This window comes from Loxodonta africana, chromosome 18 (assembly GCF_030014295.1).
Source record: "Loxodonta africana isolate mLoxAfr1 chromosome 18, mLoxAfr1.hap2, whole genome shotgun sequence".
Lineage (NCBI taxonomy): Eukaryota > Metazoa > Chordata > Mammalia > Proboscidea > Elephantidae > Loxodonta > Loxodonta africana.
The window spans coordinates 28632620-28645513 of record NC_087359.1 but is presented as its reverse complement, the minus strand read 5'-3'; the positions used below and the strand labels follow the sequence as shown (position 1 = coordinate 28645513).

Sequence of the window (12894 nt, the reverse complement as noted above, 5' to 3'; positions counted from 1 at the left end):
TCCTCATTTTGTCATGCCGTAGATTTGATGTTGTATAGACACAGGCAGCCACTTTGACAAAGCCACGTCAAATGGCACAAAATATAAAAGCATCCACTTCTGTAAATATATGCTACAGATACACTTGCACAAGTGTGTAAAGATTGTTGTACAAGGATGATTACTGAAACAGTTGTAATAGTGAAGGGAAAGAAACAGACTACTACCTAAATATCCATCTCTAGGGGGCCACCATGAGTCTGAATCAACTCAACAGAAACTGGATTGGTGGGTTGGTTGATTGGTCGGTTGGCTGGTTGCTTGGTAGGTAGGTAGGTGTAAGAGACCTGCTTAAATAAATTATGACAAAAACTCATTGCCGGTGAGTCAATTCCAACTCAAATTATAATATGTGTGTATAATGGACTACTGTGTCTTTCTTGAATGCATCAAAAGTATGTGTATAGATAATGGAATATATCCACAATATTTTCTTTAAAGAACTAATAGAAGAGTATCTAATTATTCCATTTGTATTTTTAAGCCAGTATGTGGACCTATTTGGATCCCAATTCAAATCAAAATTTTTTACTTCTTTTTTTTTTGAGAATCAAACAAATTTGAATACTGTCCAGATATTTGATATTATGGAATCCTGGTTATTTTTAGGTATGATAATGATGTTATGCCATGTTTAAAATAGAGCTTATCTTTTAGAGGCACTTACTGAAATAGTCGGAGCCCTGGTGGCGCAGTGGTTAGGAGCTACAGCTGCTAATCAGAAGATTGGCAGTTCGAATCCACTAGCCTCTCCTTGGAAACCCTGTGGGGCAGTTCTGCTCTGTCCTGTAGGGTCGCTATGAGTCAGAATCGACTCAACAGCAATGGGTTTGTTTGTTTTTGTACTGAAATAGTTAAATATTAAATAATAAGATGTCTGGGATTTACTTCAAAATAATCCAGTATAAAATAAGTTTGGCCATGATATGATAATTGTTGAAGTAAGAGGATGGGTACATGAGGGGTTTATTAAACTATTCTCTCTAGTTTTGTATATAGGTTTGAAATTATCCATAATAAAAAAGAATGTTTAATAAAATAAATTTTATATTGCTTATATACACTATTGTATGTCTATTATTTATATACACTATTTGCATAAGCATAGAAAATGTCTTAAATGATAAATACCAATGTTTTCATAGTAGCTGCCTCTTAGGATTGAGATGAGGGTTGAAGGTACTTTTATTTTTAACATCATGCTATTTTATTTGATTTTTATTATACATTATATTTCATAATTTTGAAAACCTAAATATAGAATCTTTTTTAAAACACCAAGATATATATACATACAGCCAGAACGCTCTTTGGAAGCAACGATGGTGAGACTTCACCTCACGTACTTTGGGCATGTTATTGGGAGGCACCAGTCCCTGGAGAAGGATTGCATGCTTGGTAAAATAGAGGGTCAGCAAAAAAGAGGAAGACCCTCAATGAGATGAATTGATGTAGCAGCTGCAACAGCAGGCTCAGGCATAACAACGATTGTGAAGATGGCACAGAACTGGCCAGTGTTTTGTTCTTTTGTACATAAATCGATACGAGCCAGAGCCAACCTGATGGCACCTAACAACAACATAACGTTAGGTATCTTTGAACTGCTCTGCCCAACCCTGGGTTCGTTTTCAACTGTAGAGATCAGGAATAGGGAAAGGAGCTGCTTTGAACATGGCTGGGAAATAAAATTTTTAATCTGAAAGTTTCATGCTTTAATTTTTGATTACATCAAAATATCTCCACAGCAAGAAAAGAGAAAAAAAAGAAATGCCTGTCAGAAAAGACCTTTACAAAACGTTCCTATATCCAGCCTTCCCGTAGCATTTTTTTTCTTTCAGCTTTCCATCTGGTGTGGAATTCCCTCTACATGAAGTTTTTTCTTAACTGACTTTAGAGAGCCCTGGGCCTGCTGTGGGAAGACCATGACCAAAATAATTTGAGATTTTATTGGATTGTTACTCATAATTTACGTGTAGTATTCCTCCTTTGTAGGTAACTCTCCCCTAACATGTGAAATAAATATATCTTACTGATTGGGACATAAGTAGTATTCTAGGCTGGAACAACCTACCATTCAAGGAACAAAGCAATCAGAGGTAGCATGTTTTTAAGAATACCTTCACAGATCCAGTTATTAAGCCCCAAACTTTGTTGTTAATATCTCCTTGCCCTCAAAATTTCCAGCTTAGCTCGCCTGACCCAGTTATTGTCAGATAGTGAGATGATTGCCAGAGAAACAATTGACCATCCAGAAAATTAAAAAACAGGTTATTCCAGCTTCTTTTAGGAGAAGCACACGTGAAAGGGGCAAACATTAGTACATGCTGTGGTAGCTATCCAGAGAGACTTGGAGAAATTTTGTTGCTGATGACAAGTCTATGTTGTTGTTTTTCATGGCCAGATGAATAGATGTGATCACTTAGGGATGTGTCAGCCAGGGTGAGGAGTAGTAGCAAACCTGGAAAATCTCAATGATTTAACACAACAAAGATTTATTTCTCACCTACATTACAGTCCAGTGCAGATCGTTCTTAGGTCAACTCCTTCCATGTCATTCTGAAATCTATAGGAGCTCAGAATCCTCCACTGGATCCTCTGCAACTAGCCTGCAATCAAGAGGAATAACAGCACATGGGGAAAAACACAGTGGTTTTGGGACTCAAGCCTGGGCATGACTTGAATTACTTCTGCCCATATTTTATTAGCTGGAATTTAGTCACATGGCCCACCTGTAAGGGAAGCTGGGAAATGTAGTTTTCCCAAATGCTCAGAAGAAAATGGAGATCAATGATCACATTGCATTGTCTCTGCCACAGTGTGTATTTTAGTAACTGGAATTTAAGGCTAAAAGAAAAGGTATACAAAAACATTACATCCAAATATAGCAGAAAAAAAGATATTAAATAGATTCATTGTTAGAGTTTGCTAAGATGAAACAATTCAAATCAGGTTGTTCCTACAGACTAGTCTTTTTTCCCATCAGTGCATAGGCCTTGCTGGGAATGAACATTGTTAGGGTGACAGTCTACTCTCACTAGTACCAAAAACCTAAAGACCACCAACTTACTACTTGTGGTACATTTTAGCTGGGCTAGGAATTTAATTGTCTCTATATTTCTTTTTCAGGGTTTAAGTAAAAAAGTTGGTGTATCATCCTCCATCCTCCAAGGTCTCTGGATCTCCTATAGCACGGAAGGGCTTTCCATGGCATTGGCATCTTTACGAAATCTCTACACTCCAAATATAAAGGTAAACACGTATAAATTCCAGATGGATTAAAGGATTAACTGTGTAAAATAAAATTTGAAGCACATTTAAGTGGCTGTTTAATTGATCTTTTCTTGCCTTAGACTGTCTTCTGTTAATTTTATTGATAATTTAATATATTTTAAATGACTGCATTTTGTTCAATGAATTGAAGACCAAACCTACTTATCCTTCTTCCATCCACAAACTGCCTCTGATGTACAGGATCAGGCCCTGCTGGTTCTAGGGGGTAAATTGATCCCAGCCAACCTTCGTTTTGCTAGGAGCTTTTCTGACCAAGAGTTTGCTTTATAGAGACTATGTTCAGCACTATAGTATGTGTGGCACTTGCTGTAGTTACTGAGCAGTTTATGTAAATGAGTCATTTGGCATCCCCTTTTTTTAAAAAAATTTATTTTTTAGTTTTGGCGCAGTATTTAAGAGCTTGGCTGCTAATCAGAAGGTCAGCAGTTTGAATCCACCAGCAGCTCCTTGGAAACCCTATGGGGCAGTTCTACTCTGACCTATAAAGTTGCTATCAGTCAGAATCAATTCGATGGCAGTGGGTTTGGTTTGATTTTGTTTCCGTTTTGGTTTCAAGAGCAAGATATTGAAAAAGGAACAAATGAAGTTTATAAAATAAAGCAGTTACTACATGCTACTAGGGACTGTTGTGGGATTTCATTGCATATAAAAAATGACTAAAAGGATGTGACTAATGTTGGAAGTGATTCTTATTTCTATTTATTTACTTTTTTCTAGGTCAGCCGATTGCTGATTTTAGGAGGTGCCAACATTAATTACCGGACCGAGGTTTTAAATAATGCCCCAATTTTATGTGTCCAGTCTCATCTTGGTTACACAGAAATGGTGGCCCTCCTGTTGGAGTTTGGTGCCAATGTGGATGCCTCTTCCGAAAGTGGCCTGACTCCTCTGGGGTATGCTGCAGCAGCAGGATACCTGAGTATCGTTGTGCTGCTGTGCAAGAAACGGGCCAAGGTAATGGCTGCCCAACTCTGCTGCTTTCCTCATCTTCCCTTTTTTCTTTCTTCTTGAGGTAGAGTCTGTCTTATCCCCCCGTTAACCTCGTGAGTCTAGGAAGTATATATCAAGTCCTATTAGGGAACAGATTGAGGGGAGTACTGGCTCTGTATACATCCCAGTGTTGACGTACTTACAGTGCTGCCCTTGCCAGCACACACTGCATCTGGATGCATTTCTAAAGCTTTTGACTGACACTTAGGAAACTGCAGTAATCAGCAACCATAAAAAGTCCCTACTTAACCAGGAAACTCTCTACTGAACTCAGAAGAAACCCCCTTCTAACAAAGAGGAAAGGGAAGTAGGGGAGTGGGGAGTCTGCAATGGAAGGTCCGAACTGAATGGTGCCAGCAGACGCTAAGCCTTTCATGTGTAGAGAAGAAAAGCTAGCCATGGAGATTAGAACAGAGACCAGACCCTCTCATCCTGTTCTCTGAAGACCACCACCCTGGATGTATGGAGAGAAGATGACTCTCCCTATTTATACTCAACTGACCGAAGGCACCTAGAAGTGTTTCCATTCGTACATTCCAGTTCTCTGAAAGTGTTTCCAGAATGTGTGTTTGCTTTATAGTACCTCAAGAACCACTGCTACAAAAGACTTAATTTCAAAATATCGGTGGAAAGAAAAATGCTAGTCTCACAAATGCATGTCTGGAGAATATTACAGCTTCATAGTATTTTGTTTCAGTCTTGAAAACAAGAATTTTGGTGCTTTCGCAGTGAAATATAAATGATATGTAAGACCTCATCCTGAGGTGTCCAGTGCACTTACCAGGGAAGAAAGTGGGACTCCTGAGACTCCTTTGGGAACTGGGAACTGGGACTCCCAGTGAAACTCCAGAGCTTTAGATGTTCACTGTGACACAGTGATGGTCCACCTATAAAATCCCATTCATCTGAATGACACTTCTAGAAAAGAATACCTTTTCAAATAATCTCTACCCTTCTCAAGACCATATCATATCACTGCTGCTCTCCCTGTATTACAAAGATTGAGTTCATCTCAATGTGCCTCTATCACAAAACTCTGTTAAATCCTACCTGTACTCCCCTTTCGGAAACCCTGGTGGCGTAGTGGTTAAGTGCTACAGCTGCTAACCAAAGGGTTAGCAGTTCGAATCCACCAGGCGCTCCTCAGAAACTCTATGGGGAAGTTCTCCTCCGTCCTGTAGGGTCGCTAGGAGTCAGAATCGACTCGATGGCACTGGGTTTTTTGGTTTGTACTCCCCTTTACTTCCACCTCAGAGAAGAAAGTGTTTACCTTCCTTTCCAAAACTATTGTCCTAATCCACCTATACTCTTAATCCCAGTATGATGCACATTTTCTCACATTTCCTTTCATTCTTTCCCTAAACTCACACTACCTTTTTTCTCAGTTTCTACAAACCTATGAACGTCTTCCCTAACCTGAAAAAGAAAATTCCCTCTCACCTGCTAACTGGAAGCTATCATTCCATCTTTTCCCTCCCGGGTCCACCAAACCTAAGGGTCATCTCTGCTTTTTCTGCTTCCTTACTACTCCTTAACCATTGGCAGTCTAGCTTCTATAAGAGAAAGCAGGCAAGTCATTAAAATCACAGGGTTTGGAATCAAACACAACTGGGTCTAGTCCTGCATCCACACTTCATTCACCTATTAGTCATTTACCCTCTCTCAATCTCAGTTTTTCCATCTGTAAAAAGGATTCATAGGATTAAGTGTGAGGATTAAAAGACAAAGTCTTTTGTAAAGGAAAGTGTCTAATAAATAGTATCCTTTAAAAAAAAAAAAAAAAACCTGGCATTCAACTGAAGCTAACCTCTCAGAAGTCACGACTGCCAATCACCAAATTAAAGCAGCTTTTTCTTGTTCCTCACCCCTCTGACCCTCTCTGTAGTGTTAGCAATATTGACCACAACACTTCTCAAAACTTTTAATATTGTCCGAGTCCTCCTCCTACCGTCCTAGTTGCTCTACTCTCCTCCTTTTCTTAATACCCTTCTCTTAATATGACTATTTCACTAAGATTTTGTCCTCTGGTCTCCTCCACCCCCCATTCGCTCTCCCATGGCTTCAACATTGACACAGGCTTTGGGATCAAACACAGCTGTGTCCTGGTTTTCCTCCTGTCTACATTTGTATGGCTCTTACCTCTAAATTGCTAACCCCTAAAGTTTTTTCTGAGCTCTAGTTCACATTCGTAACTGCCTCCTGGACAGTTCTGCCCAGATGCCTCACTGGTGCATTTATCTTTCTAAAATGGCTCATCATGTTTACTCTGTAACTACCTTTCTTCAATCTACTAGTGCAGCCTCCATTTTTCTCAAAACTAGGGAATCTTCACCCTTCCAAATCTATTTAGTAGCCAACTCTTGTCAGTTTTATGTTCAGTATAGCTTCATCTTTGTCCCAACTGCCACCATCCTCCCAAATTATTCTAGGTATCTTCTTGTATAACAAACCCCTTTTCAGATTCTAATCTTATCTAATCATCCTGGTTGTATATTCCAATCAATTTCAGACTGCAGAAGCTGATAAAAATCTTCAGTTTCTCCATCTTTGGCCTTAGTGGTTGGTGCGTAAATTTGGGTAATAGTCATATTAACTGGTCTTTCTTGTAAGCATGTGGATATTAGCCTATCACTGACAGCATCGTACTTCAGGATAGATCTTGAAATGTTCTTTTTCACGATGAATGTAACACCATTCCTCTTCAAGTTGTCATTCCCAGCATGGTAAACTATATGATTGTCCGATTCAGAATGGCCAACACCAGTCCATTTCAGCTCACTAATGCCTAGGATATCGATGCTTATGGATTCTATTTCATTTTTGGCGGTTTCCAATTTTCTAGATCAAACATCCCATCAGGATGCATTGGTAATTACTGGTGACTGGAATGCAAAAGTTGGAAACAAAGAAAGATCAGTAGTTGGAAAATATGGCCTTGGTGATAGAAACAATGCCAGAGATCAAATGATAGAATTTTGCAAGACCAACGGCTTCTTCATTGCAAATACCTTTTTTTACCAATGTAAATGGTGACTATACACATGGACCTCGCAAGATGGAATACACAGAAATCAAATTGACTACATCTGTGGAAAGAGGTGATGGAAAAGCTCAATATCATCAGTCAGAATAAGGCCAGAAGCCAACTATGGAACAGACCATCAATTGCTCATATGCAAGTTCCAGCTGAAACTGAAGAAAATCAGAGCAAGTCCACGAGAGCCAAAAGTATGACCTTGAGTATATTCTAGCTGAAATTAGAGACCATCTCAAGAATAGATTTGACGTGTTGAACACTAATGACCAAAGACCAGATGAGTTGTGGAATGACATCACACATGAAGAAAGCAGGAGGTTATTGAAAAGACAGGAAAGAAAGAAAAGACCAAGACGGATGTCAGAGGAGACTCTGAAACTTGCTGTTGAACGTCGAGCAGCTAAAGCAAAAGGAAGAAATGATGAAGTAAAAGAGCTGAACAAAAGATTTCAAAGTGTGGCTCGAGAAGACGAAGTAAAGTATTATAATGAAACGTGCAAAGAGCTGGAGAGAGAAAAACAAAAGGGAGGAACATGCTCGGCGTTTTTCAAGCTGAGAGAACTGAAGAAAAAATTCAAGTTGCAATAGCGAAGGATCCTATGGGGAAAATATTGAACGACACAGGAAACATCAGAAGAAGATGGAAGGAACACACAGAGTCATTATACCAAAAAGAGTTAATCAACGTTCAACCATTTCAAGAGGCAGCATATGAGCAGGAACCAGTGGTACTGAAGGAAGAAGTTTAGGCTGCACTGAAGGCGTTGACGAAAAACAAGGCTCCAGGAATTGACGGAATATCAACTGAGATGTTTCACCAAATGTATGCAGCACTGGAAGTGCTCACTCATCTGTGCCAAGAAATATGGAAGACAGCTACCTGGCCAACCGACTGAAAGAAATCCATATTTATGCCTATTCCCAAGAAAGGTGATCCAGCAGAATGTGGAAATTATCGAACAATATGCTTGATATCACATGCAGGCAAAATTTTGCTGAAGATCATTCAAAAGTGGCTGTAGCAGTATATTGGCAGAACTGCCAGAAACTCAGGCCGGATTCAGAAGAGGACATGGAACCAGGAATATCAATGCTCATGTCAGATGGGTCCTGGCTGACAGCAGAGAATACCCGAAGGGTGTTTACCTGTGTTTTATTGAGTATGCAAAGACATTCGACTGTGTGGATCGTAACAAATTATGGATAACATTGCGAAGAATGGGAGTTCCAGAACACTTAATTGTGTTCATGAGGAACTTGTACATAGATCAAGAGGCAGTTGTTCGGACAGAACAAGGAGATACTGAGTGGTTTAAAGTCAGGAAAGGTGTGCTTCAGAGTTGCATCCTTCCACCATACCTATTCAATCTGTATGCTGAGCAAATAATCCGAGAAGCTGGACTATATGAAGAAGAGCAGGGCAACAGGATTGGAGGAAGACTCATTAACAACCTGTGTTATGCAGATGACACAGCCTTGCTTGCTGAAAATGAAGAAGACTTGAGGCACTTACTGATGAAGATTAAAGACCACAGCCTTCAGTATGGATTACACCTTAACATGAAGAAAACAAAAATCCTCACAACTGAACCAATAAGCCACATCATGATAAACAGAGAAAAGATTGAAGTTGTCAAGGATTTCATTTTACTTGGATCCACAATCAACACCCATGGAAGCAGCAGCCAGGAAATCAAAAGACATATTGCATCGGGCAAATCTGCTGCAAAGGACCTCTTTAAAGTGTTGAAGAGCAAAGATGTCACCTTGAAGACTAAGGTGCGCCTGACCCAAGGCCATGGTATTTTCAATCGCATCATATGCATGTGAAAGCTGGACAATGAATTAGAAAGACCGAAGAAGAATTGATGCCTTTGAATTGTGGTATTGGTGAAGAATATTGAATATAAGAACAAACAAATCTGTCTTGGAAGAAGTACAGCCAGAATGCTCCTTAGAAGCAAGGATGGTGAGAGTTCATCCCACATAGTTTGGACATGTTGTCTGGAAGGATCAGTCCCTGGAGAAGGACATCATGCTTGGTAAAGTATAGGGTCAGCGGAAAAGGGGAAGACCCTCAACAAGATGGATTGACACAGTGGCTGCAACAGTGGGCTCAAGCATAACGATTGTGAGGATGGCGCTCAGGACCAGGCACTGTTTCATTCTGTGGTACATAGGGTCTCTGAGTCGGAGCTGACTCAACGGCACCTAACAAAAACAACAACAATCTTATCTAATTCATTACACACTGTCCCCTTACCTTTTTTTACTTTTTATTTTGAAATAATTTTAGACTTTGAAAAATGTAAAAAATACTACAGGGAGTTCCTATGTATCCTTCATTCAGCTTCTTTTAATGTTACCTATTTTTTTTTTATTTACATACCCATAACTGGGTTTAATCCGATTATCAAAACCAGAACATTAATATTGATATAATGCTACTAACTAATCTACATACCTTATTCAAATTTTTCCTATTGTCTTACTGGTGTCCTTTTTCTAGTCTGGGATAAAATCCAGGATCTCACGTTACATTTAGTTGTTATGTCTCCTTAGTTTCCTCCAAGCTGTGGCAGTTTCTCAATCTTCCTTATAAACTTGACACCTTTGAAGAATACAGGCCAGCAATTTTGTAGAATGTGTCTCAATTTTAGTTTGATGTTTTCTTATGATTAGATTGATTTTATTTATTTTTGGCAAGAATGTCACAGAAGTGATGTTGTGCCCTTATTATACAGTACATCAGGAGGTACATCTTGATGTGCTTTATTACAGGTGATGTTAACTTTGATCACTTGGTTAAGGTAGTGTCTTACAGATTTCTCAACTCAAAAGTTACTTTTTTTCCCTTTGTAATTAAGTAATACCATTTAGAGAGATGCTTTGAGAATAGGCAGATATCTTGTTTCTCATGTTTTGTCCGTTAACTTTAGGATCTGTCAGTCACTCTTGCTTGCAACAATTATTGCTATGATGTTTGCCTAGTGAAGATTTTCTGTCATTCCTTCAACATTTTTTAATTGGAATTCTATGTAAGGACGAGCTTTCTCTTCTCCCCCATGTATTTATTATTCAATTATTTATTTATATCACTGTGATTCATGGATGTTTATTTTATCCCATGGGCTATAATCCATCACTATTATTGTTTATTTTATTGCTCAAATGGCCACATATTTGGCCAGTGGGAGCTCCCTCAGGTTGATTCCTATGTCCTTTCAAACTTCTACCCGTTATTTTTTTTACCACTTCCTTACTCACCTTTTTATCCCATATGACATCTTGCATACAGTGAGCATTCAGGAAGTATTTGTTACGTGGATGGCTAGTGGAACTAAAATAATTGGGAGACCCAGAAACAGAACTTACATTTCAAGTGCTTTAACTACCACCAGACAGATAATCTACTTATCTGTTGAGATTTGTGGCTAGGGACCTTCTGGTGGCTTGATCTTAATCAAGCTCTTCTTTCAGCCTGAACTTGTAACCAACACTGAAATTATAAAAGCTGCTTATATTAGAGTTTAGTCTAGCATTAAGCTCCAAGTTCCTCTAGCCAGTTTGGCCAAATCTGAGATTCTGCCCTCCCATTGGAAGAGAAATGCCAAAGCTTGGTGGTCAGATGCATGATTCATGATAGATTTTACGTCTTTGGAAAACCAAAAAACTGGAACTTCAAAATGTTTTTCTTCCTTCTCGTGATTTCAGAGACACTTTTTTGGTGCCAAAAATTTTTTTTATTTCAGAGACACTTTTTTGGTGCCAGCAGAGATACAGGGTCTCAAATCTTGGTCTAAAAAGAGCTATTTGAGAACAAAGCTTGAGTTGAGGCTTTGTTTTTCTTTTAATGTAAAAACAAAAGCCTGGCCTTATGGTGAGGCTCCAGTTCTCCCCAGTGGGGAATCTAGCAGAGTTGTAGCTCAGTGGTTATATCGCCATAGTACAAAATGATCTTCTAAATATGTTTAGAGATTGGTTCAGTGGGAGAGAAGGAATCTTAGCAGTCCAGACATGAGTAGTGGGCTATGTGACTAGACTGGAGTGCAGGCTGACATTTCTGGCCACATGTCTTTGTTCACACAGGTTTCTCTGTCCCCTCCCCTTAGGTGGATCACTTGGACAAGAATGGGCAGTGTGCTTTAGTCCATGCTGCACTTCGAGGTCATCTGGAGGTTGTCAAGTTTTTGATTCAATGTGACTGGACTATGGCCGGCCAGCAGCAAGGAGTGTTTAAGAAGAGCCAAGCCATCCAGCAGGCCCTCATTGCTGCAGCCAGCATGGGTTACACTGAGGTAAGAAAGTAGGTGATAGGGCTTTGGGTTTTGGGGTTTTGTTTTGTTGTTGTTGTTTTCAAAGTATGTATTGAAGGGCCTAGGAAACCGGCGGAGAAGCTTTGTGTTATTACAAAATTGCTGGCTAAATTAATGTAAATTGGCTTTTTGGTCACTGCTCTGAGGAATAGGGAGATTTAGACTCCAGAAAGCACTTGATCGTTCAGATGCATGGGCCCTAGAGTTATGGGCATAAGACATTGAGAATTGGAGAGAACTTTGGAAATTATCTAATCTAATTCTTCCCCGTATTTCCACCCCTACTTAAAAGATATTGACAGTAAAGCTCAGAGGGATTAATTGTTGATTTGTGGTCACATGGTGAGGGAGTGTGGAGTGGGAAGAGCACAGCACCTGGAATCTCAAAAGGACCAGGTTTGAGTCCCAGCTTCACTTCTCATTAGCTCTGGACCTTGAGCAATTTACCTTATTTCTTAGAGCTTTTCATTTCCTATCAGTAAAGTGAGACTAATAAATTCTTTTGTATAGGTTTTTATGAAAGGTGCTTTGTAAACTGTAAAACACAATACAAATGGTATTTTTACTAACCTGATAATAATGCAGAACACATGGAATTGGTGGTGTGGTAGAAAATGTTTAACAACGGGCACTCTCGGGGTTGGGGACATGTGTATGTGTATACTTAAGTTTTCTATACATTAATATATACTTAAGTTTATAAATTTTACTGATATAAATTTACACAATTCACACAATTTACAAATAATAATGAAATATACAATACTCAATGGAATACTTTTGTAGCTTTTTGTCAAATTTTTATCTATAGCCAACCTGTGGTTGCAACTCAAGCATGAATTGGCAGGTGGCATTCCATCCCAATTTGCTAGCTCTTTTCCCAAATAATTTCATTGTCATTAAATCTGGTATATGGTCTACTGCTGTATCTTCATGAAACTGAAAGCTCTTTCAGCTTTAGCACTAAATCAAACCGTGCTTTGTAATGTATGCCGATTTCCAGGGTGACAGCACTCAATGCAGAGTTGGGAGGAGATACGCAGTAGTATACCTTTGTATAATATTGCTACCATACAGACCCAGTAAACATAAATAAAAAGCATAAAAAACCACAGATAATAGTAAAATATAGTTAAATGGTGAGAGTTGAGTGTGTTTTAGTCTTTGTTTTTAATACAATTTGTTTAATTGTTATTCAGTTTTTAATAATGGTTGTGTTTA

At 39.0% G+C, this 12894-nt stretch overlaps 1 protein-coding gene across 10 annotated transcripts in view; it reads left to right on the top strand.

Moving 5' to 3' along the window:
• The window catches only part of TANC2 (tetratricopeptide repeat, ankyrin repeat and coiled-coil containing 2), a 375358-nt gene that overhangs the window by 324881 nt on the left and 37583 nt on the right, over nucleotides 1-12894 (top strand). For all 10 annotated transcript variants that reach the window (XM_023553793.2, XM_023553790.2, XM_023553792.2 and 7 more), the window contains 3 exons: nucleotides 3166-3288; nucleotides 4048-4284; nucleotides 11470-11655. In XM_023553793.2, coding sequence (XP_023409561.1) covers nucleotides 3166-3288; nucleotides 4048-4284; nucleotides 11470-11655 — 546 coding nt within the window. The remainder of the gene's footprint in view (nucleotides 1-3165; nucleotides 3289-4047; nucleotides 4285-11469; nucleotides 11656-12894) is intronic.